Raw genomic sequence first — 13,022 nt, 5'->3', positions numbered from 1 at the left:
ATGCCAGCCCATGCCTGCTGACAAACTAAAGATGCATTCGAAATAGCTAAACTCTCGCTCCCTCCCTAGACGAACAGGAATTGTAACTTTAAAAAAAAGCATTTTAATTCCGATTTGTATTATTGACAAAGTGACAATCATTTTGATGAATAAAACGTTATTATTTAAATGAAACTGTTCCATGAAAATGTGCATACGAAAATCATAACTGGCATGCAGATCGGTAGAAATGGTAAGATATATTTTAAGTTTCCCCAAACTTGAAACTCACAAAATGTAAACTCACATGCCGCCTAGGAATAGACCGTTGAGAACATAGCACACATTTCTTATACTACATAATGACAACGTGTGTGTGAGTGAGTGAGTGAGTGAGTGAGTGAGTGAGTGAGTGAGTGAGTGAGTGAGTGAGTGAGTGAGTGAGTGAGTGAGTGAGTGAGTGAGTGAGTGAGTGTGAGATAGCAAGAGGAGTGTTGTATCTAAGATTGTGTATATCAAAACTGAGCACAAAAGGACAGCTATGTGATCCATCGTGGAGAAAAGCACTCACCTTGTTCCAACACCAGTGGGTGGAAAGCACCACTTGCTGGGCCGCACCCAGCACTTTGTTGCTTGCTAGACTAGAGGGCTAGTACGCCTGTGTTTGACATGGGCAGGAACAGGCCTCCGAGCAGAGTGAGAGAGAATGTCATGTTCCTTATTTGATATTGGTCCCATTCCCTTTTCGCCAAGTTTAGAATTCTAAACTAATAGAAAATAGAAGTTAAAAAAAAATATGAGCACTGCTCTAGATCACTTGATATCCACCACAAGGGGAGAGAAGACCAACAGAGAGGGAGAGAGAGAGACCCGACTTAACTCAAACTAAACCGTTTATCCTACAGCAGAGCGTGTCCGACTCAAAACCCCTACAACTGACTAGATAAGAGCATACTGCTTAGAAAACAGAGCTGAGAGCTCTCCATGCAGGATGGGGCCCATATATAAATATACCCCCAAAAATGTGATCTCCCCTACTTCAATTCTATTATCATTTATTTCAATAATGCAACAGAAAATGGTTTAATAGTTTTTTTATTGCAACACAAATTCTCGCAGTTTTACCATATGCACACCTCCAGCACCTGTACTTTCGGCTATGCCTGAGAGATGATGGGCCTGAAAGACATGATTTCTAAACATGTCCCACCAGTGCGTGGCAGTATAGAGAGGGCCCTGAGAGATGGGCTTGAGAGATTATGTCTGCAGTTAGTCTCTATTGGAAACCAACTGACTCTTTCAAATCCAACCATGTTTGAGAATGAAGTATATCAGGTCCTCTTACTTCTACGGACTTTAAGTTGTTTTTATATTCCAGTGGTTTTACAGATTCAACCCGTCCTCTTGAAAGACAGAGTCTGCGGATCCGTAGGTCCCTTTCAGCCCTGTTCTGCCTGTCTCGCCACCATCAAAATGAGATTTTTGTTAGCATTTTAGCTAACGCTAACCCTAACCCTTTTTCTAACCCATAACCTAATTTTCACAACTTGCTACGTTAATTCTCATAACCTACTGCGTAAATTCTAACCTGCTACGAAAAGTACATTCTTACATAAAACTTGTCTTCCTGGAGCTCCTGGAAAGAGCTGTAAATCAAGTTGTTTGCAAGATTACATTGTTATTACACATTATGCTAATTAAATGTGTATAATCAGGGGAATTCTCCTTCTGTCTCAATAGTCTACTCCATATAGTCTAGTAGACTAGTCCATAGTCCAATAGCCTGCGGCTGCGCTACTGTAGGCCAAATACAATCAGGGGTGAAATAGGTTGATCTTAGAGGGATTCTTCCAATCACCCTATCAGATCACCGGGCTTTCAGCTCAAAACATTACAATTTAGGCCTACATGCCAATTAGTATTCCAATTACAGTCCAAAATGGTCAAGTCTTGTTATTTCAATCATATTAGACTCTCAGAACAAAATAACATTAATCCTAACTAAAAAATAAGGAAGGTTTGTAATAGCAATGTATTTGAGAGCAGGAGAGCAAATGATCTGAATTGCAATTGTGACAAAATCTTAACCCTGCACGCTAAAAAAATCTGGAATAATAGGTTATAGAGAGAATACATTGAATTCATGAAATAAAGCAGACTATTATTCGATAAGGTTAAATAAGCATAATTAAATAGAAGTCTCTTTAATAGTCCACAAGGGGTCACACTTTTGAAAGGATTGGGACTTGTGGTGAGCTAAAGGAAAATTTGCACAAAATGAAAATAAAGATGTTATATATATTTTTCTTTAGACACATTGTTTTGAAAGATACCTTCTTGGCTGTGTGACAAGGAGAGGATGTGATGATAAGATATTTACATGTATATGCCATGGTCTGCACTCTGGATACCGTATAATGAAATTAAAAAACAATTGATTGCCAATAGTTGATTGTGAAATCCCTGTATGGCAATGAAAATGACACACATAATACCATAATCTAAGTGTCTTGTTTGAAATTCCTGTCCACAGATGATTTGGGGTACTTTTCCGTCCTTACTTGCTCCAAATCGTGTCCATCATCGCCTTGGGTTTTGGGCGCACTTGGAACTTCCAATTTGCTGCGACGTTTGAGAATATGCTGGAGTAAAAATACCATCACCAAAACGACAATGACAATACACACTATTATTCCAATTAGACCACCTGCTGTCACAGTTGAGGGGCGCTGAGTTGGATATTTGACACTTGGTGTAATAAAATCAGATGGTGTCGTAAAGCCTGAACCCTCCGACGATTTTCTCTGAACACATTTCCATCCGTCAACCAAGTCGAATCCCTCATAGCAAGAACACATATGACCTCCATACGTATTATTGCAATTATGTTCGCAGTAACCATTATCACATTCATTAATGTCAATGCAAACTCTAATTTCATTTCTTACATCGCTCAGGTAACCCTCGGGACAGTTGCATTGATGTGGATCATTTGGGTCGCATTCTGCAAGACACTCTTCGAAAGGACAATGCAGTTGACATTTGTTAGGGTCTTTTCTCGTTGCAATATATCCTTCAAAACAGGAGCAATTATAACTGCCCAATGTATTTTCGCAAAGATGCTCGCATGGTCCATCCATGTAGCACTCATCTTCGTCAATGCAAACGTCATTCATCATTTTGAATCCATTTTGGCATCTGCATTTATATCCACCAATATGTTTGACACACTCATAGTTCTGTCCCGGGCACTGTCTATCATCGAAACAATCATCAATATCTTTACACTTCTTCCCATCTTCTGCTAGTGCGTACCCATGGTGACACATGCAGGCGACGGAGCTGTCATTTTGCTGGTAGCAAACGTGTGCACACCCGAAATTAAGGCAGGTATCGTTTTGCACAACAACAACACATGTCAATTTATTGTCATGCAGAATTTTTCCAGGTGGGCAGATGCATACAGGTTGTTGATTAATCGATAAGCACTCATCCTCACAACCACCGTTCAATACATCGCAAATCCATGGTCCTTGCATCCACTGTTCAGAGAGACAGATATACTTGGAATCAAAGGGCTTGAGCGTTGCAGTGCTTCCCATAGGCAATACCAGTAGATCCTCTCCCTCGAATCCAAATGGGGTCTCATATAGAACGGATTCCTCGCTTTTGATGTCAATACGTTTGCAGCCACTTGGGAAATTATACTCACAAAGGTATCCATTTATTTCCCTGTCGCATGATTGTTCTGTCCAATTCAATTCGATTTTGGACACCGAGACACATTTTGAAGAGCAGACATTGTCAATGAGCCCCCAGTTTTGAAAGTCTGTTGAATTATCTCCCGTTATCCATCTGTACCCCCGCAAATCAGAGGCACTGTCGGGACATTGTCCACTCGGTAACCGCAAACCAATCCAGTAATCTCCTGTATTACCGATTAAAATCGAAATGATGTATTGTGATTCCAAAGATCGCACTGTCATTAATTGTCCATTATTGCTCTCACAATGTTTTTGAGCCGTTGCAAAATCGACTGGATCCTGGAAAACAGCAAAACAATGATTCCCCTCACAGTATGCATTATGTTGGGCTTCTCCCACTCTCATCAAGAATGTTAGAGTAACAAACACCATCACTATTATGTCCCTCATTTTTAAAACTAAGTTGTTACAACTTTCTAATTAGGCCTACAACTCTTGCGCGTATTAGAAGTCAATGTAGGCTATAGCCTAGTTTAGACTGTTAATCCTGTTGATATAGTTCACGCTTATAAAAGGCTCGCTCCATGTTTGCGCTCTGGTCACGGAAGGAAGTTCCTCCTTGGAAGGAAGCCCGTTTTCAGCTGCTTGTTTTAATCCCCTACCCCAAAACGTTATCTCTCCCACTGCGACGGTGCACATCACTATAGCCTATATTTCGAATGACGCAGACACGCGAGCCTACCCACAGCCGAGTGGGCGCAAATACTCGCCAACATTTGGCACATAAACAAATGTCTACACTAGTAAACAGCAAACATGAAATACACGTTGGTAGGTAACCTCTACAATTGAATAGGCCAATATTTCAACAAATGGAATTAGGATATAGTTCAATTTATGTGTAGAAGCCTAATACATGTTATTGTTTCCCCCGCCTCTCTCTCGCGCGATCTCTATCTCTCTCTGGTAGCTCAGATGGCACATTCAAGCTATTTTGGGATACACTTTAGAACCCCATCCAGAAATGGGCACCATGGGAACAGAACCCCAAGGCTCTTAAAATGTCAATCAGCAGTAGAAACGATTTTAAAAGGCATCCCCGCCCCTGTTTTGGTAAAAAGCTGAATGCAGGACTGACAATCCATGATATCAAAAGTATAGTTATAACCATGTTTTGAGGCTATATGGTGTTTGTTTACATTTACTTTGTTTACAAACATTGAAGTAAAACAAGTTTAGGTCTATATTTTGGGTTCTGATGGGGTATGACAGGCATTTATAAGTTATATTATTCAAGAATCAATGGGTTCATATAATACATTCATTAGTCAAAAAATGAATGTAGTAATTACTGATTGCCCCTTTTAGGTGATTTACACATAATGTGGTTTCAGGTATTTGCATGAAATTCGATTAGACCTTTTAAGTTACAAATACCAAACTATGCCTCCAATAAAGAAGGAATGAACATTTTATTTTTCTCCAACTAATGACAGTATAGCCCAATATAGGCCGTCCACACACACAGCCTTAATCCAAAGATGCATTATAGTTTTTCCACTGATATAATTCATGGCCTATATTCAACTTGTTGGCACAAATAAAAGTGGAAGTGGAGCAAGCAGATACCTCCATGCATGGCTGATTAATTGACCATTTGCTAAACAGTAGGCTGTTATTTGCATTTCAATAACGATTGTTAGTGAGTAAATAACAAGAATAATCTCAAAGAAGTTAAATAATAATTTATTATGTTTTCTTTTATAATAATTTGATAGGATAAATATATATATATATATTGCAAGTTAACCTATAGGCTTACTTTGTTACTGGCTTTGTTCACTTATGAGATTGGTTTGAATTGATGAGGTGAGCCATTTCTGATATATGCTTATTAAAACTGTATGAAATAAAAACATTACAAGTTCAAACCAGCTGATTCTCCTTTGCAGACGTGTAAACAAGGCATGACAATGAAAATGGCAAAAGTATCCGACGATCATATTAATTGTCATATTATAAAATGTCTGTCAAATGACAATTTGTGGTACTTATCCGTTGAGACTTGCTGCAAATCGTGATTACCAACGCCTTGGCTTTCGAAAGCAATGTCTAAATTACCTCGACGTTTCAGTATAAGGTGAATAAGTACAATCATCACCAAAATAACAACGACAATACATACTATCATTCCAAGAAGACCTCCCGCCTTTACAGTGAAAGGACGCTCAGTTGGATGCTTGGCACTTGGTGTATATGGTGTCGTAAAACCTGAACCCTCAGATGATTCTCTCTCAACACAATCATATTCACCAACCAAGTCGAATCCCTCGTCACAAGAACACAGGTAACCTCCATAAGTATTTGTGCAATTACTGTGGCAGTAGGAATCCATCTCACATTCATCTATGTCGACACAAACTGACGACCCGTTTCTGTCATCGAGTAAGTAACCTATTGGACAGTAACATTGATATGTTTTACTACGATCACATTCTGTGGGACACTCTTCTGCTAAACAAAGTAATTGACACCTGTTGGCGTCTTCTGTCTTTGAAATGAATCCATCAAAACAGGAGCAAATGTAACTGCCTATCGTGTTCGTGCATTCGTGCTCACATGGACCCATGAAGCATTCATCCACATCGACGCATGTGTCATTTTCCAACTCATATCCCTTCTGGCATCTGCATTCAAATCCACCAAGAGTAGGCCTATTGACACATTCACTGTTCTGTCCCGGGCACTGCCTATCCTCGACACAATAATCAATGTCTTTGCACTCCTTCCCATCTTCTGCCAGTGCGTACCCATGGTGACACATGCAAGCGTAGCTGTCATCTTTTTTCTGGCAGAGATGCGCGCACCCTGAGTCATGGCAGGGGTCATTTAGCGCGTATTCACATGTGACGTTGTTGTCCTGGAGAGTTTTTCCAGGTGGACAGGTGCATACAGGTTCATGGTTAACTGAGGAACAGTCATGCGAACAGCCACCATTAAATACTTCGCAATTCCATGGTGCTTGTATCCACTGTTCAACGTTACATATGTATTTCGATCCGAGGGATTTGAGCGTTGCAATGGTTCCCAGGGGTAATACCAGTAGGTTGTCTCCCTTGAATCCCAATGGGTTGTCGTACAGAACGGATTCGTCCCCTTTTACCATGACATGTTTGCAAGGACTGTCAAGTTTATATTCACAAATAAATCCATCTATTTTACTGTTGCATGGCTGTTCCTTCCATTCAAAGTCGTATTTTGATACTGAAATGCAGTTTGAAGAGCAAACGTCATCAAAGTGTCCCCAGTTCTGGAACTTCGTTTCATTATCTCCAGTTATCCACCTGTACCCTCGTAAACCCAACGCTTGGTCGGGGCATTGCCCGCTCGGTAGATGCAAACCAATCCAATAATTTCCAGTATGGATACCGAGTAATATTAAAAGGATGCTATGCGATATCAAAGATCGCACTGTCATTAAATGTCCATTATTATCCTCACAATGTTTTTGTGCCGTTCCAAAGTCGACTTGGTCCTGGAAAACCGCAAAGCACTGCTTCTCGATGCAGTATCCGCCACGAGGGGCTTCCCCCTTGACTCTCAAAAGGAATGTTAACGCAACGACTATTCCTACAGTATCCCTCATTTTGTAACAATAGCCTACGCCTCAAATCAAATATAACAATTTCGCTTATAATTTAGAGATGTAGGCTACTCGGCCCCTCTGCTTATAAAGCACGGTTTGATTAGTAGAATGAACGTTAAGACTGCTGATAACTGCCATTTATAAAAGCCTCCCTCCATGTTTTCGATTGATCAAGGAAGGAAGTTCCTTTTTGGATGGCGTAGTTGCTGACTAAGAACAAACAAGTTCTCTCAACCTGTGATTGGGCAGGCTGCAACCTGGACTCAGGGGTAGACTTAACATAGTAAAAGTAAAAGTAGTAACACTCAAATTTGTACGAAATGTTACGTTTTGTGTTGTATGTCTTAATTTGTGAATATCCATTATCCATTTTGTAAGAATTACAATTTGTATGATATGTTATGAATTGCAATTTGTTCAATATCTTACGAATTTCAATTCATACAATATCTTACGAATTTGCAAAATGTATAATATGTTATGAATTCCAATTTGTTGCGACAAAAGTTAACTAGGTTGCTAATGCTAATGTTAGCTAGGTTGCTAACGTTAGCTAGGCTAGGGTTTAATGTTCGGGTTAGGAGTTAGGTTAAAGGGTTGAGGTTAGGGGAAGGGTTAGCTAACATGGTAAGTAGTTGCGCCGTATAACGGGAGATGTTCGCGTTATACGGCCACCTGTCCACCTCAGCCAACCACCCTACTTTCGTTTTTTGGCCTTAAGTAACCTTCTGTCTTATGTAACCATACCAAACTTAACATACTGTATCATACTAATATGAATATCCCGATTTTACTATTACTTTGTTACGTCATAGTCTATGAGACCAGGCTGGCCCATCATCCCGTATTACTAGTGCCATCGTGTCACTGATGCATGCGCCCACACACAGGCACACACCCCAAATTGATATTTGTAGTGGCTATAGTCCAATAATCAAATTGCTAAATGTAAGGCCTAAAATTTAAGTTAGAAATGTATTTAAATCATTGCAAAATCCAAAAACGTAGATAACGTAGATATTTCAGTGTTTGCTGCTTAATCTGCTAACTTTTCTAGTATTTACAAGTCTCTCTCTCATGAGTATGCCTTTATCGCACCTCAGATGTCACATTCTGAGCTATTTTAGGATTCATTTTAGAACCCCTGTATATCCACCAATAGACATCCTGAAGACAGACACCATCTTCATGAGGTCATTTAAAGACAATATGTTTTAAGATATATTAGAATACATGAATTATTATGTTATTACATAGGCTATGCCGAATATTTAGAGGCAACCAAGATAATATCTGGGTCTCTCTGTTTTTCCAGAGGTGGTAGCCTAGGAGGAGTAGGAACATAATCACTCAGGGGGAGATTGAATCATGAGTGGCACAAATGCACCCCAGGAAGTGGAAGGTGGGCTTACTTCCTCTATACCCACCACACAATTTATGTTACTAGATAGAGAAGGCATGTTATTTCAGCGCTCCCATTTTTCCTTTAATAAAATGGGTGGAGTGAGAGAAATGGGAAATGGAGAGGAAGTGGGTGTGGTTTTGTTCATGCAACGGAAAATAAAACCTGTTCAACCCTCATATTTGATTAGTCCTACTGATTGGTATGCTGCCATGATGAAGTCCACTATGTAGGCTACATTGTATGATAAGTAGTGGCATTTGTAGATTATTATTGGCTGCTTGATATACCTGGAAAAAATGTAATGTCTCTTTGGCATATTTATTTAAAACTCACAAGGGGAAACTTCAAGATGTGTCTGCAAACTGTTTATTTTTGGAAAACCAAAGATATCCAGAACGGAAGAAACCATCCCTGTTCTTTCCAACACTTATGTTTGTATAACCACATTCTGACAGAGCCAGTTTCGTTGGTGCCACCAGCAACATATCCGAAGCCTATCATTGAGTAAACAATACCTCAAAAGGGGCCCACTTCTTTGAGTCCACTGCAGGACAAGTCTTTCATATGGGATGGAGGAAATGGGAGGTCTTCCCCTGCAGCGTGTAGCCGGGGATAAGGAGAAAGGGAAAAGGTCTGTACCGATGACCTTCCCTGTATCAAAACCCCCGGGAGTAATTTCTCTCTGAGTCAGCGTTGTCAGAAGATGGCAACCATATCCTGTGATGGCTACTCCCAACCAACTCTACATTGATGATAACTTTTATGAAAATGGACGAAATGACCTTAAATTAGATTCACTCATGTTGTCGTAATGGAAAACTATAGACTGTGGAGAATGATGGAAGACACTTATTAAATAGTATGTAAACATGTCATACTTTGAATATTTTCCTATGTTTAAAAGTTACCATTTTGGCAGAATTTTGTCAAAAGCATTGCATGTTATGAGCTGCAATCGGCAATCTGCTCATAACTTGCATAGCAATGTCATTATAGACAGTGATTATGATCCCACATACATGTAGGCTACAAGGAAGTTCCATTTCTATTTACCATGTGTAATAAAGAAATTAGAAATCTTACTCACTCACATTTATTATCTTGGAAGTGCCAAACCCAGCAATCACGTAATCTGATTCTAGTGTATACAATTCCGCTCAATTTAATTTGGCATTGCTCAGGCTATTGCTAGTGACCCAACCCAGCCATTCATATTTTGCTATTGTTTCTGCCACAGCCTACCTTACTTTCTTTTGTCAACCCTTTCTGCTTCATCCTAAGGAATTGACTGTTAGGATATTGTATTTCGCCGCCTGAGACATCAATGGCAGGAAATAGCTTCACGGGATTCTTAAGCCCTGTTCACACTGGCAGTTTGAAGTGACACTCATAGGGGGCTTGAAATCAGATACAAATCTGATTCCTGGCCATGCGACTTGGTCAAATATGACCAAAATATGACCAAATATGATTTATTTGCCCCCAAGTGGTTTGTAGACTGTTATTTGACATATCTTGTTGCTTGCTAGTTACTCTGTTGACTGTGTGAAGAGAACATGTGGTAACTAACTAGCTTGTTAATTGTTTACAAACAAATGAGTGAATGTGCTAGCAAGCTAAACAGCTACCTACGACTCAAGCAAATGTAAATCAAAACTAGAGGAACTAACGTCTGTGTCCAGTGGGTCTTTGGAACACTTTATTTGCTGGAATCTGGTTGATGTAATTCAGAAGGCCTGCTGAATAAAGCCAGGTTATTAGCAGGCTGTCTGTGTTGGCAGCGTGGTCTGACTTGATTCTAAGAGATGTGCTTGTGTTGGAATGTGTGTTCACACACAGTACTTTAGGGCCTCTCCAACAGGCGATCACACAGAGACTCTTGCTATTGCCAGCATTCACATACTACTGAGAATAGAACGGAGTGGTTTGGACGCATTGTAATAATCTGTTTCCAGCAATTGTGTTGTGCCACTCAGTACATGCAAAGAAACCGGCCATTTAATCAGGTTGACAGAACTCCAGAGACAGGAAAACAAACTCTGACATGTCATAGCCTCTGCTTTATCATATCCTATCTAAACAGACTACCGGTAGCTGCAGGCAAACCTATGTACTCATAGCTTGGAGAGTGATGTCGGTAGACAAGTAGATATGTCAGACTGAGCTACAAATAATTTAGTTTGCGGTCTTTTGCTGACTCACACATTTCATTTAAGAATTTCCAGACTTTTAAGAGAGAAATGCATTGTAATCTCGTTTACCAGCCTCTCTGAAGGACTTTAACTTGCAACCTTAAATCAATGATTATTTGGTTCATGTAATGACTTTCGTCTGTTGTATGAAGAGAGTCAGACCGAAATGCAGCGTGTAGGTTACTCATGACTTTAATGAAGATAATAGCGGTACATGAAAAAACTGTATATGAAAACAACAAACGAAACGAAAACCTATTACAGCCTATCTGGTGACTACAACACTAAGACAGGAACAAACACCCACAAAATACAACGCGAACTCAGGCTGCCTAAATACGGTTCCCAATCAGAGACAACGATAAGCAGCTGACTCCAATTGAGAATCGCCTCAGGCAGCCAAGCCTAACTAGACACACCCCTAATCATACACAATCCCAATTACTACAAACCCCAATACGAAAACACAACATATAAACCCATGTCACACCCTGGCTACCCAAACATATACCAAAAACACAAAATATAATGAACAGGGCGTGACAGAACCCCCCCCCCCCCCTAAGGTGCGGACTCTGGGACGCACCTCAAGAGCATAGGGAGGGTCCGGGTGGGCGTCTGTCCATGGTGGCGGTTCTGGCTCGGGACGTGGACCCCACTCCATTAATGTCCTATTTCCTCTCCTTCGCGTCCTGGGATAATCCACTTTCTCCGCCGACCATGGCCTAATAGTCCTCACCCTGATCCCCACATAACTGAGGGGCAGCTCGGGACTGAGGGGCAGCTCGGGACCGAGGGGCAGCTCGGGACAGAGGGGCAGCTCGGGACAGAGGGGCAGCTCAGGACAGAGGGGCAGCTCGGGACAGAGGGTCATCTCAGGACAGAGAGGCATCTCAGGACAGAGGGGCAGCTCAGGACAGAGGGGCATCTCAGGACAGAGGCAGCCTGGTACTGAGAGGAAGCCTAGTACTGAGAGGAAGCTCAGTACTGAGAGGAAGCTCAGTACTGAGAGGAAGCTCAGTACTGAGAGGAAGCTCAGGCAGGTAGTAGGCTCCGGTAAATCTTGGCTGGCTGGTGGAACTGGAAGACTCAGGTTGTCTGGCCGATCTAGAAGATCTTGGCAGACTGGCACTTCTGGCGGATCCTGGCAGACTGGCGGCGCTGGGCAGACTGGGAGCACTGGGCAGACTGGGAGCACTGGGCAGACTGGGCAGACTGGGCAGACTGGGAGTACTGGCGGCGCTGGGCAGACTGGAGACTCCGGCAACGCAGGAGAGGAGAAAGGCTCTGGCTGCGCTAAACAGGCGGGAGACTCCAACAGCGCAGGAGAGGAGAAAAGCTCTGGCTGAGCTAAACAGGCGGGAGACTCCAACAGCGCAGGAGAGGAGAAAGGCTCTGGCTGCGCTAAACAAGCGGGAGACTCCGGCAGCGCAGGAGGGGAGAAAAGCGCTGGCTGCGCTGAACAGGCGAGGCGCACTGGAGGCCTGGTGCGTGGTGCTGGAACTGGTGGTACTGGCGCGAGGACACGGCGCGAGGACACGCACAGGAAGCCTGGTGCGGGGAGCTGCTACCGGAGGACTGGTGTGTAGAGGTGGCTCTGGATAGACCGGACCGTGCAGGCGCACTGGAGCTCTTGAGCACCGAGCCTGCCCAAGCACAAACCCCAATACGAAAACACAACATATAAACCCATGTCACACCCTGGCTACCCAAACATATACCAAAAACACAAAATATAATGAACAGGGTGTGACAGTTCAAAGCAGAGTCATATCATTGTCATGTTTTTCTTTAGTCATTACTTAGAGTCTTTAGTCATTATTATTCATGCCCTTAATCTCACACAAATTATCAATGAACCTACCAGGTACCACCCCAAAGCCATAAACACAGGCACCCTCATAGATATCATCCTAACCAACTTGCCTTCTAAATACACCTCTGCTGTTTTCAAACAAGATCTCAGCGATCACTGCCTCATTGCCTGCATCTGTAATGGGTCAGCGGTCAAGCGACCGCCACTCATCACTGTCAAACGCTCCCTGAAACACTTCAGCGAGCAGGCCTTTCTAATCGACCTGACCCGGGTATTCTGG

General features: G+C 42.0%; 1 protein-coding gene across 1 annotated transcript; it reads right to left on the bottom strand.

Moving 5' to 3' along the window:
- Positions 1-5,413: 5,413 nt before the first annotated feature.
- Positions 5,414-7,519, bottom strand: LOC123990817 (thrombomodulin-like). The gene has a single exon (XM_046291702.1). It carries the CDS (start codon positions 7,327-7,329, stop codon positions 5,695-5,697), a length of 1,635 nt encoding a protein of 544 aa, XP_046147658.1. The 5' UTR covers positions 7,330-7,519; the 3' UTR covers positions 5,414-5,694.
- Between the last annotated feature and the right edge of the window lie 5,503 nt (positions 7,520-13,022).

Source organism: Oncorhynchus gorbuscha, linkage group LG12 (assembly GCF_021184085.1).
Source record: "Oncorhynchus gorbuscha isolate QuinsamMale2020 ecotype Even-year linkage group LG12, OgorEven_v1.0, whole genome shotgun sequence".
NCBI lineage: Eukaryota > Metazoa > Chordata > Actinopteri > Salmoniformes > Salmonidae > Oncorhynchus > Oncorhynchus gorbuscha.
Note: the sequence above shows the minus strand (reverse complement) of the source record. Positions and strands in the feature narration are given on the sequence as shown.

Bases quoted from the DNA above. Each gene is read 5' to 3' on its own strand.
- LOC123990817 (XM_046291702.1), bottom strand. From the start codon at position 7,329: ATGAGGGATACTGTAGGAATAGTCGTTGCGTTAACATTCCTTTTGAGA.